This window comes from Carcharhinus amblyrhynchos, chromosome 2 (assembly GCF_965287045.1).
Source record: "Carcharhinus amblyrhynchos chromosome 2, sCarAmb.v2.hapA, whole genome shotgun sequence".
Taxonomy (NCBI): domain Eukaryota; kingdom Metazoa; phylum Chordata; class Chondrichthyes; order Carcharhiniformes; family Carcharhinidae; genus Carcharhinus; species Carcharhinus amblyrhynchos.
The window spans coordinates 92683356-92695827 of record NC_137325.1 but is presented as its reverse complement, the minus strand read 5'-3'; the positions used below and the strand labels follow the sequence as shown (position 1 = coordinate 92695827).

General features: G+C 41.0%; 1 protein-coding gene across 3 annotated transcripts in view; it reads right to left on the bottom strand.

The window, feature by feature from the left end:
• ezh2 (enhancer of zeste 2 polycomb repressive complex 2 subunit) overlaps positions 1-12472 on the bottom strand; it is a 97244-nt gene that overhangs the window by 26430 nt on the left and 58342 nt on the right. For all 3 annotated transcript variants that reach the window (XM_080209272.1, XM_080209265.1, XM_080209257.1), the window contains 2 exons: positions 11168-11408; positions 4640-4806 (listed from right to left, as the gene is read on the bottom strand). In XM_080209272.1, coding sequence (XP_080065398.1) covers positions 4640-4806; positions 11168-11408 — 408 coding nt within the window. The remainder of the gene's footprint in view (positions 1-4639; positions 4807-11167; positions 11409-12472) is intronic.

The window sequence follows — 12472 nt, the reverse complement described above, 5'->3', positions numbered from 1 at the left end:
GGGAAATTTCTCTGATGGGGTTGTACTATAAGCCTCCAAAATAGTCAGCGGGAAATCGAGGAGCAAATAAGTAAGGAAAATACAGATAGCGCCAAGAAAACTAGGGTGGTAATAGTAGGGGATTTTAACTTTCCCAACATTGATAGGGACAGCTATAGTTTAGAGGGTTGGATGGAGGCAAATTTGTTGAGTGTATTCAAGAGGAATTTCTCATTCAGTATGTGGATGGCCTGACTAAAGAGGGAGGGAAATAAGGATGGGCAGGTGACAGAAGTGTTAGTGAGGGATCACTTTGGAACCAGTGACCATAATTTTATTAGTTTTAAGATAGTTATGGAGAATGATAGGTCTGGCCCAAAAACGCTAAATTGGGGCAAGGCCAATTTTGATGATACCAGGTAGGAATTTTCAAAAGTTAAATGAGGGAAGTCTGTGGGAAGGCAAAGGAACGTCTGGTAAGTGGGAGGCTTTCAAAAGTGTGTAAACCAGGGTTCAGGGTAAGCACATTCCTCTTACAGTGAAGGGCAAGGCTGGCAGAATTAGGGAACCTGGATGACCCTGGTCAAGAAGAAGGAGCAAAATGACATACCTAAGCAGCTGGGATCAAGTGAATCCCTTGAAGAGTATGGGGGTATGAGTAGAATTGAGACACAAATCAGGAGGGTAAAAAGGAGACATGAGACTGTTTTGGTAGATAAGGGGAAGGAGAATCCAAAGAGCTATTACAAATACATAAAGGCTAAAAGTGTAACTAGGAAGGGAGTAGGGCCTTTTAAGGATCAACAAGGTCATCTATGTGCGGATCCACAAAAGATGGGTGAGATCCTAAATGAATATTTCTCATCAGTCTTTACTATTGAGAAAAAGCATGGATGTTAGGGAACTTGGGAAAATAAATAGTGATGTCTTGAGGAGTGTACATATTAGAGGTAGTGGTGCTGGAAGTCTTAAAGTGCATCAAGGTAAATAAATCCTAGGGACCTCATGAAGTGTATCCCAGGACATTGTGGGTCCTCTAACAGAGATATTTGTATCATCGATAGTCATAGGCCTAAAGATTGGAGGGTGGCAAATAAACAAAGAACAGGAAACAGGCCCTTCAGCCCTCCAAGCCTGTGCCGCTCATTGGTCCAACTAAACCATTCCATTCCATTCAAACCAAATGTTGTGCCTTTGTTTAAAAAGGGCTGCAGGAAAAAGCCTGGGAACTACAGGCCAATGAGCCTCACACCTGCAGTGGCTAAGTTGTTGGAAGGTATTTTGACAGAAAGGATCTACATGCATTTAGAGATGCAAGGACTGATTAGGGAGAGTCAGCATGGCTTTGAGTGGAAAATCATGTCTCACAAATTTGATTGAGTTTTTTGAAGGGGTGACCAAGAAGGTCGATGAGGGCAGTGCAGTTGATGTTGTCTACACGGACTTTAGCAAGGCCTTTGACAAGAGACCGCACGGTAGGTTGTTGCACAGGATTAAATCTCATGGGATCCAGGATGAGGTATCTAAATGGATACAAAATTGGCTTGATGACACAAGAACAGAGGGTGGCTTTTCAAACTGGATGCCCATGACCAGCAGTATGCCTCAGGGATCCTGAGGGTGCTGGGTCCACTGTTATTTGTCATTTATATTAATGATTTGGATGAGAACATAGGAGGCGTGGTTAGTAAGTTTGCATATAACACCAAGATTGGTGGCATAGTGGACAATGAAGGTTATCTCAGACTGCAATAGGGATTTTGATTAATTGGGCCAGTGGGCTGACGAATGACAGATGGAGTTTAATTTAGATAAATGTAGGGCGATGCATTTTGGTAGACTTATTCAGTTAATGGTAGGGCGTTGGAGAGAGTTACAGAACAAAGATCCAGGGATACAGTTTCATAGTTCCTTGACAATGGAGTCACAGGTTGACAGAGTGGTGAAGAAGGTATTCAGCATGCTTGGTTTCATTTGTCAGAACATTGAATACAGGAGTTGGGATGTCTTGTCGAAGTTGTACAAGACATTGGTAAGACCACACTTGGAATACTGTGTAGAGTTCTGGTCATCCTATTATAGAAAGGATATTATTGAACTAGAAAGAGTGCAAAAGAGATTTACTGGGATGTTACCAGGACTTGATGGTTTGAGTTATAAAGGAGGCTGGATAGTCTGGGATTTTTTTTTTCCTGGACCATAGGAGGCTGAGGGGTGATCTTACAGAGGTCTATAAAATAATGAGAGGTATAGATCAGCTAGATAGTCAATATCTTTTCCCAAACATAGGGGAGTCTAAAACTAAAGGGCATAGGTTTAACGTGACAGATACAAAAGGGTCCTGAAGGACAACGTTTTTCATAGAGGGTGTTGAGTGTCTGGAACAAGCTGCCAGAAGTAGTAGTACTGGCGATACAATTTTGTCTTTTAAAAAGCATTTAGATAGTTACGTGGGTAACATTGGAACTAGCTTAGGGGTTTAAAAAAAGGGCAGCATGGACAAGTTAGGCCGAAGGGCTTATTTCCATGTTGTAAACCTCAAATGAATCTATGGCTTGCACTCTGGATTTAAACAAAGGTAATTACACAGGCATAACGACAGACTTGGCCCTGACAGACTGGGCAGCATGGCTAAAAGATAGGACAGTTGATGGCAGTCACTGTTTAAGGAGATACACAATTTCTCCCAACTAAAATACAATCCAGAGAGATAGCAGGATTGCAAATGGGGAAAAAATCCATGGCCAAGCAAGGAAGAAAAGGATAACAAACTAAGGCATATCATATTGCAAAGGCCAGTGGCTGGCTGGATGATTGGGAAACTTTAACCATCAATAAAGGGTTACTAAAAAAGTAATAGAAAGATAAATTATGAAAGGAAACTAGCACAAAATAAGAAAGGACAGCAAAACCTTCTCTAAGTATATAAAAAGAGAACAAAGTAGCTAAAGTGAATCTTGGTCCCTTGAGAGTGAGACTGGGGAGTTAATAATGAGGAATAAAGAAATGGCAAAGATGCTAAATCAATATTTTGCTGGGGGATACTAGTACCATTTCAGCAGTAATAAGTAATAAAAAGGAAGAAACTTAGAATGATCATCATCAATAGGGAAACAATATTCAAATTATTAGGATTAAAGGCAGACAAGTTCCCAGGGAAAGATGGTCTATATCCAATGGAATTAAAGGACATGGCAGCAAAGATAGTGGATCCAAAATTTCCTGGATGCACGAAAGATTCCAGTGGATTTGGAAAATGTTAATGCAATATCCTTATTCCAAAAAGGTGAGAGGCAGAAAGGAGGAAACTATAGGCCAGTTAGTTTAACATCTGTTGTTGGGAAAATTGGGATTCATTATCAAAGATAACAGGATATTTAGAAAGTTAAAATGCAATCCAAGAGTCAGCATAGCTTTATGAAGGGTAAATGACATTTGACTAATTCACTTGAGTTGTTTGATGATGTAACAAGCCAAGTGGATAACAAGGATCATGTAGATGTAGCATATCTGGATTTTCAGAAGGCATCTGATAAGATGCCACCAAAAAGGTTAATACACAAGGTTAGTTCACATGGGATTGGGGTAATTTTTTTTTAAGCTTGGATAGAGGATTGGCTAACCAACAGAAAGCAGAGAGTCAGGATAAATGGGTCTTTTCTGGTTGGCAAGATATAACTAGTGGGGTGCCACAGGGTTCAGTTCTCAGGCCTCAACTATTTACAATCTATATCAATGACTTGGATACAGGTATAGAAGGTAATATAGCCAAATTTGCAGACGTTACCAAAATAGGTGGGATAGTTAAGTTGCATTGAAGAAATACGAAATTCACAAATGGATTTAGGTAGGTGAGCAGACCAAAATGTGGCAGATGGAAATTAACATGGATAAGTATGAGGTTATCCATTTTGGTAGGAAAAACACATAAGCAAATTATCTAAATTAAGAGAGACTTTGGGGTGCTTCAGCGTAGTGGGATAAGGGTGTCCTTTCGTTTGACATACAGAAAACTGGTATGCAGATATAGCAGGTAATAATACAGCTAAAAAAAGGAGTAAAAAAGTAGGTAAGTGTTGCTGCAACCATAAAAGGCAATGCTGAGACGGCGCCGGAAATACCGTGTACAGTTTTGGTTCCCTATTTGAGGAAGAACGTAGTGGCATTAGAGACAGTTCACTTGATTGATTCCAGAGATGAAGAGGCTTGTCGTACAAAGAGGTTGAGCAATTTGGGTCTACATCCTTGAGTTTAGAAACATGAGAGGAGATCCATATAGAGTGGAAGCTTCCTCCTCTGGGACACTCTAGAACAATAGATCATAGTTTTGGGATAAAGAGGACTGAGATGAGGAGAAATTACTTCTCTCAAAAGCAATGGGGTGAAGGGTTATGGAAAATGGGTAGGAAAGTGGATTCGAGGCTGAGACAAGATCATTCATGACCATTTTGAGTGGCAGAGCAGGCTCGAGGGGCTGAATTGCCTACTTTTGTTCCTAGTTCTTAGATTCACTGGGTCCTACTCATTCTAAAAATAGTTTTGCAGAAAAACAATAGCGTTTTTACTTTAAGGGCTTTACTGGCCTTTGGAAATATATTTTCCAAGTGCAGAATAGTTTTATCTACTTTTACTGACCTTGCAATTAATTATTGATTTTTACCTGTCTACATGTTTTGGTTCCCAATAACTTGGCAATAGCACAGAAGTTATTGTAGTAAGTGCCATGTAAAACTCGGAACAGTGAGGCTTCAGCTCCACTCCACTCCACATCCGAAAGATCAGATGTCAGTTTCATCTTAACAGGGGTTTGACATCTGGAGTTTGCCTCTGAATGAAATAATAGTTTATAATCAGCAAAAGGTTTTGCATTGAAAATTTCACTTATCACAAAATAGTGAAAGATGTGTAAAAACTACACAATCATCATCTTATATATTCAGACTGATAATTTAGCTTTTAGTCTCAAGTGTTGAGGAATGGTAGACAAAGGCTAAAAAAAGTTCAGTATTTATCTATTCCTACCAGTGAACAACATTACTAAATGAAACTTGAGGCTGTAATTATTTAAGCCACTTATTTTGAAGGAGATAAATAGTGCATTTCCATGTTATAATTTACATGCGACTGGTAGGACAAAAGTAGTTAAGGCCAGAACAAGCTTCATGGGTCTTCATAAATATTAAACATGGTATAGAAATAGAATATATTAACCCAGTAAAAATTACAAAATTATAAAGTTTGAGATTACATTAGATCGCCTTCTCATCTGGCTTCAAAGGAGCTGAACTCAGTCTGCGCATTACTCTTAACACAGCCACAGTTCAAAAAAAAAAGGTAATTTGATAATCAGAATATAACGCAATCATCATTCAAACATGACATGACAGAAAAGCAAGTGGTACAATTATTGCTATAATCACAAGATTTTTTTTTGAAGTCCAAGTATTTAGGCAGCAATACTTGCTCGAGTTAAAACAAGGATGAAATGCTTACATCGGACCTAAGTGCATTCCAAATGAGCAACATTTGTGACACCTAGCACCAGGATAAATACTTGATTTCTAAATGAATACGCAACGCTATTTTTCCTGTCAGCCATTATTCAAATATGATTGCCTAAATACTACACTGCGGCCAAAGATTGACAGCCCTGTAAAAAACCCCAAATTTCAGTGTGTTCAGGAAATGCAGAGTATGGTGTTGCAATAAATATTTAGGGCCAATGCACCTTAAGCCACCTTAAGGTTTTCCCCATTTCCTGGGAAATCTCTACATGGCAGAGAAAATCTAGAATCAATGTAGATGAATCTGCAAGCTACCTTTATTTATTGGAGTGAGGAAGGGATTGCTACCAAGATAAACTGAGCCATTAGTCAAACCAAGAGCCTGATAAGATGGGAAACAGGCAGAGAAACTGAGGTGCCAGCAGATTGGTGAGAAAAGGATCAGCAACATTTTAATTCCTTGCTTGGACACACCATCTATCATCTCTTTGTTTAACCCAACCTGGATTTTGCTTGGTCCCTGACAGGACTACATAATACATCCCACTCCTGTCTTTTCCTTGTAGCTCTGCAAACTTTTCTTTTCAGGCAATTATTCAATTTCCTTTTGAAATTCAGGATTGCATCAGCCTCACCAAAATCCCAGGCACTGCATTCCAAGAACAGAACCAATCACTTTTGCCTCAGGCTCTTATCATTCATCAGATATCAGTATCCTCTGGTTTTTGACTGTTCCATTAAATGGAAGGTTTGTTTATCAAATCACCTCTCTCTTCTCCAAGGAGAACAGTCCCAGCTTTACCACTCTATTCATATAACTGAAGTTTCTCATCCCCAGAACCATTTGGGTAAATCCATCTGTACCCTTTCCAGTGTGTTGGTAGCCTTCCTGAATACAATGCTAGAACTGAACACTACTCCAGTTGAGGCTAAGCCAGTATTTTATAAAGTTCAGCATATCTTCCTTGCTTTTGCATCCTGTTCCTCTTCTTACAAAAACCAGGATACTGAATGTCTTATTAACCACTTGCTCAGCCTGTCCTACCATCTTCAATGATTTCTGCTCATATACCCACCCTTAGGCGCCTTTGCTCTTGCTTTAGAATTATATTTTATAGTTTATCTTGCCTTTTCTCTTCCTTCTAATCAAAATGCATCACTTCATAGTTCTGTCAAATTTCATCTTCCACGTTTCACTCTTTTCACCAGCTTACATTACCTTAAAGTCCATTACTATTCCCTTCACAGTTCACAGTAATTCCAGATTTTGTCTCATTTGCAAATTTTGAAACATGTTTATTTGAGAAAAACAACAATGTGCACAAGACAGTGATAAGAAAGCTTGTAAATTCAATGGCTCTTGGACTCCAACTGTCATCTTAACTCTAAGATAATAAAGAGATTTGCACATTAAATTCATTGCACTGTTAATGTAAGCCTACTTGTGACACTAATAAACTAAAACTAAAAAAACTAGATACTTCTCACTTTTGCTTCATAAGTACCGCTCTGCACACCTAACCGAAAGCTTGGTTAGTCACTGGAGAATACCGATGTGGGAGAGAGCACCCTCAGGAGAAGTATACATTTAAAGATGCAACTTGTTTTGCCTGTAACAGGAGGCGGCATATTAGGATTAAATGTAAAGCCAAACAAAACATACAAAAGGGCCAACAAAATAAAATACAACTCTGATGCATAGTTTAGAAAATGACTCCAAAGAAAAACCTGAAGTTTACAAAGTAAACAATACTCAATTACAATTGGGAGTGAGCAAGTCAACCCCAATTGTAATTGTGTTAATGGGGAAAGATCAACCACTAAAAATGAAGGTGGATACAGAAGCCTCTGACACAGAAGAGCAGATGTAAGGTGGAGTGGCCCCTTAAATTGAAAAGCACAATGGCGAGGCTTGCCAGGTACACTGGAGAAGCCTTGAAAATACTCTGTACCACAGTAGCACCAGTAACCTAACAACAGTAATCAGCCCAGTTACCATTGTGGTCAAGGGCCAAGTCTGGTCCTGCCAGATCCAACTGTATTGGTTTAAGATTTTCAGCATTAATAAAAGGTAAATTTCATGAAATATTAAAGAAATGCCAAAAAGTATTTCAGAGCAAACTGGGCAAGGCAGAGTACAAAAATCTGCTCTGATCCTGAGGCAACACTCAAGTTCTACAGATTGCGCCTAGAACCCTATGCTAACACAAGAAAACAAGGCAGAGCTCAAGCAGTGGGAGACTTGGGAATAATTAAGCCTGTGTGGTTCTCCGAGTGGACCTCTGCCATCATCTCTGTTCGGCTGAACTGTCAGGATATTCAGAGATGAGAAGTTAGCCATCAATCAAGCAGCAAAGCTGGATCAGTATCCTATACCAAAAAATCAAAGATCTGTACGTCAAGTTAGCTGGAGGACTAATATGAAATTCTACAAATCATCAGCAGATAAGAGTTAGATGAGGCATCTAGGGAATTCATAACAATCAAGACCCATGAAGATTTATATCAATATATACAGCTGTTGCTCAGAACTTTAGCGTGTGCCACATTGTTACAGGGCTTGACAAGATAGTTGTTTATTTGGATGACGTATTAATTACAGGAGCTTCTGAAGAACACTTGGCAAATTAGGAGGAAGCATTGGAAAGATTAGAAGAGGCAGAGACAAGGTTCAAGAGAGAAAAATGCATATTTTAAGGCCACAAAGTAACATACTTAGGATTCAGGATCAACACTCAAGGTCTGCATCCTATGGAGGAGATGGTTAAGGCAGTCCAGGAAGCACCAGCTCCAGAAATGTATCAGAATTTAACTCATCCTGGGGATGGTGAATTATTATAGATGAGCTTTTCCTGATCTGTCCATACCGCTGGAACCCTTGTATGCACTTCTCACGAGAAAAAGGCATTGGAAATGAAAAAAATGAGCAAGTTAAAATTAGATTGCAGTTTAAGCCGCTTGGTACATTTTGACCCTGCAAAACAGTGGTGACCTGTGATGTGTTGCCCAACAAAACAGGAGCAGTTTTGTCCCACAGACTTGAGGAAGGTATAGTAGTGACCTATAGCTTTCAGTTCAAGAACACTAACAGATGCTGAGAGGGCCTACTACCAGATCAAAAAGGAAAGTTTGACCATTATTTACAGGATGAAATAGTTTCATTAGTACATATACCAAAGGCACTTTACAATAAATACTGACCGTAAACCACTTTTTTCAGGTTGCTCAGAGGGGACTGTGTTTCTCTTTATTCATTAGTGGGACATGGGCATCACTGGCTGGCCAGCATTCATTGCCCATCCCTAGTTGCCCTTGAAAAAGTGGTGGTGAGCTGCCTTCTTGAATTGTTGCAGTCCATGTACTGTGGGTTGACCTAAAATGACTTTAGGGAGGGAATTCCAGGATTTTGACCAAGCGACCGTGCAAGAGCGACAATATATTTCCAAGTCAGGATGGTGACTGGCTTGGCGGAGAACCTGCAGATGGTGCTGTTCCCATATACCTGCTACCCTCGTCCTTCTAGATAGAAGGGGTCATGGGTTTGGAAGGAGCTGTCTAAGGATCTTTGGTGAATTGCTGCAGTGCATCTTGTAGATAGTAGCAGCAGTATATATTGAGCATTGGTGGTGGAGGGAGCGGATGTGAGCCAATCAAGCAGGCTGCTATGTCTTGGATGGTATCAAGCTTGTGTTGTTGTTGGAATTGCACCTATCCAGGCAAGTGGGGAGCATTCCATCACACTTGTGCCTTGTAGATGTGGAAAAGCTTTGGGGAGTCAGGTGGTGAGTTACTCACCACAGTATTCCTAGCCCCTGACCTGTTCTGGTAGCCACTGTGTTTTTATGTGTTAGCGAGGATCCAATGTTGGCAACATACAACTGACTGTACATTCTAACATAAACCAGGCACCCATATTGCCAATGTGAAGGCCTTAAGCCTCCTTCCTTTACCAAAAGGTATTTCACCACATGTGCCCCAAGAAATTGTGCTTGCTCTCAACTTTCTGGACATGTTAGTTGTATCAACATGACAAATCAGTTGTGGGCCCAAAGGGACCCCATTTTGTCTTGAATCAAATGGATGTCCTTCACAGTTGGCCTCAAGAATTTCGCCTGTTCCAAGTCAGAGAGAATGAGCCAAATTGTAAAGATGGAGTATTGTCATGGGGAGCCAAAGTGGTTGTTCATGTTTGAAAATGCAATTACAAGAATTGTAACAAGAATGCGCTGTGCACATCACGATATGACAAATGAAAATGGTAGCCCAGAGTTGTGGCGGCAGCAGCCTGGGATCGATAAAAGATATTGAAGTTAGAGCTTAGGAGTCAGAGTTTACAAACTCTCTTATTGCCATCCATATATATCTTTGTTTTTCTCAAATAAACCTCCAGGTCTTTTATCTGCTTTGTTCGTCAATTCCCCAGTGATTACAGACAGCTTAAGCATCTTAGAAGTCATGAATGATATTGAATATTGTGCAATCAAACATCCCTACTTATGACCTTATAATGGAATAAAGATAACTGATGTAGTGACTGAAGACGGATGGGCCTGGGTCACTAGACTGAGAAATTCCTGCAGCAAATGCTCCTCAGCCAGACTACATTCTGTACCTTGCTAGCCCAGTGATTCCAAATGGTGTCCAACATGGAGGAGTGTAACAACTCATCAGCCAAGGGTGGTGGTAGATGGTAAATCAACAAGCGGTTTCCTTGTCCATGTTCAACTTAATGCCATGAGACCTCATGCAGTCAAAGTCAATTTTGTGGACTCCCAGGGTAACTCCTTCTCAATGTATACCACCACTTTGATAGCAACTCTGCTGGATCTATCCTGTGCACAGGACATACCCAGAGATGGAGGAAGTGTCTGGGAAGCAGAAAGGCACGATTTGGGAAGTATAACAATGGCAGGCAGTTGCTGTGAGCAGCTTTCCACAATTTTTGCACAAGCCTCTGGGTATTAGAAAGAAGGTGTTGACAGTGTGCCATTTTTGTTTTTGCTGCCTGGGTGAATGCCAGGTAATCCATCCAATTTCATTCCTTTTTAATTTTTCTACGGCAGCTTGGTACAGCTCAGTGGCTTGCTAAGACCATTTCAGAGGGTAGTTAAGATTCAACTAACATGTAGGTCTATTGACAAACAGGCAAGGAAGGCTGATTTCCCAGCTTGAAGTACGTTCGTTAGCTAGTTGGGGTTTTATGAAAATCCTGGAGTTCATGGTCACCATTTCTTAGAATATCTTTACATTCAATTAATAAATAATTCTGGAATTAAAATTCCACCAGCTGCAGCGGTAGGATTTGAACTGCCGTCCAAAGCATTAACCTGGATCTCTAAATTACAACAACATCACTAAGCAAACACAGGCTTTGAGAGGTAGAGTTAAGTAAATAGAGGTGTCATTCAATATTTGGAGGCCTACAGAGTGTACCCAATATTGCAAAAACTACTTCTTTTGTGCAGTAATGTTTCTTGAACTCGCAAGACACTTACTAGATTGCAAGCCTGCCACAAAAATAAACTACTTTCAGCTCAAATTTTTTCATCTGTAGCATGTTTAACAATTTAATCACGCTTTTTCCAGATGCTCAACTAGCACCACTGAACATTTTTTTCTTATACAATTGGCAAATAGTTCTTATGTTTTTCATTGACCTTTTAAAATAAAACATTTTCCTTTACCAGAGGAGCTTGTGGTGTCATCTTTTTTGTCCTCTTCATCTTTGTCATTTATCTCGCCTGCAGTATCCGTTCCAGCTTCTCTGTCACTGTCTGTATCTTTAGCCTCAGATTGGTTTATTGTTGGTGTACTGGGTCGACTTGTGCTATTTGGATGACGTCCTCTGCGACGTCCACCTGGGCGCTTAGGTGGCGTTTTTATTCGTTCAGCTGTCAAGGCAACTGCAAAATCCTTTGCTCCATCCTAAAACAACAAAGCATAATTTAGACTGAGGCTGATTTGTATCACTGAGGATGTAGCGCTGTGCACTTCTAACAAATTATTGTGTTATTACACTTCCTTTGGCATAAAAACATCCCAAGATGTTTCACAAATAGAAAAAGATGTGGAACTACAACTGACATGGGGGTTAATCAATTTATTTTACAAATCACTAATGAATCACTAAGGTAAGCGATTACCTTTAAAAACATTTTCGCGGGCTTTTTACCGTTTACAGCTTTAAAACTACAGAGGAAGTGGGTCGTGGGGATTTGTGGGTAAGGATTTTTTTTTAAACCACGCTAGATTTAAAAGGAGGCCTGGTGTAGACAGCGGGCAGCGTCAGAGCGGGAAGCTGAGTGAGAGGGAAGGGCTTAGGATCAAAGGGCCAGGTAAGTTTGCCTTGTAAACTGTGTGTAGCATTTACTAAGGGGCAGTAATGGAGGGGCATGTGTTGTGCTGTTTCTGTATGATGTGGGAGCTGGTGGACCCCAGGGTCCTTCCCAGTGACCATGTCTGCAGTAAGTGCTGGTTGCTGGAGGAGCTCCAGCTCAAAGTAGATGAGCTGGCCTCTGAGCTTCAGACACTGAGGCTCGGGGGTGTGTGCGTTCGTGTGTGTGCGTTCGTGTGTGTGCGTTCGTGTGTGTGCGTTCGTGTGTGTGCGTTCGTGTGTGTGCGTTCGTGTGTGTGCGTTCGTGTGTGTGCGTTCGTGTGTGTGCGTTCGTGTGTGTGCGTTCGTGTGTGTGCGTTCGTGTGTGTGCGTTCGTGTGTGTGCGTTCGTGTGTGTGCGTGTGCGCCACTGATAATGGGGTGCAAGAGACATCCACACCCCCTGGACTGGCTCACTTTGAGGGTGGGGAGAGGAGGCAGGAGGGTGGGGAGAGGAGGCAGGAGGGTGGGATCCAAATGCCTCAGCCTCTCAATTTGCATAACAGGTTTGAGGTTCTTGCTTCCAGTGTGGACAAGAACGAGGGCTGTGAGGGTGGTGAGCAAACTGCACACGGTACAGTGATGCAGACACAGGGCACAGACGAAGAGAAGGTAAA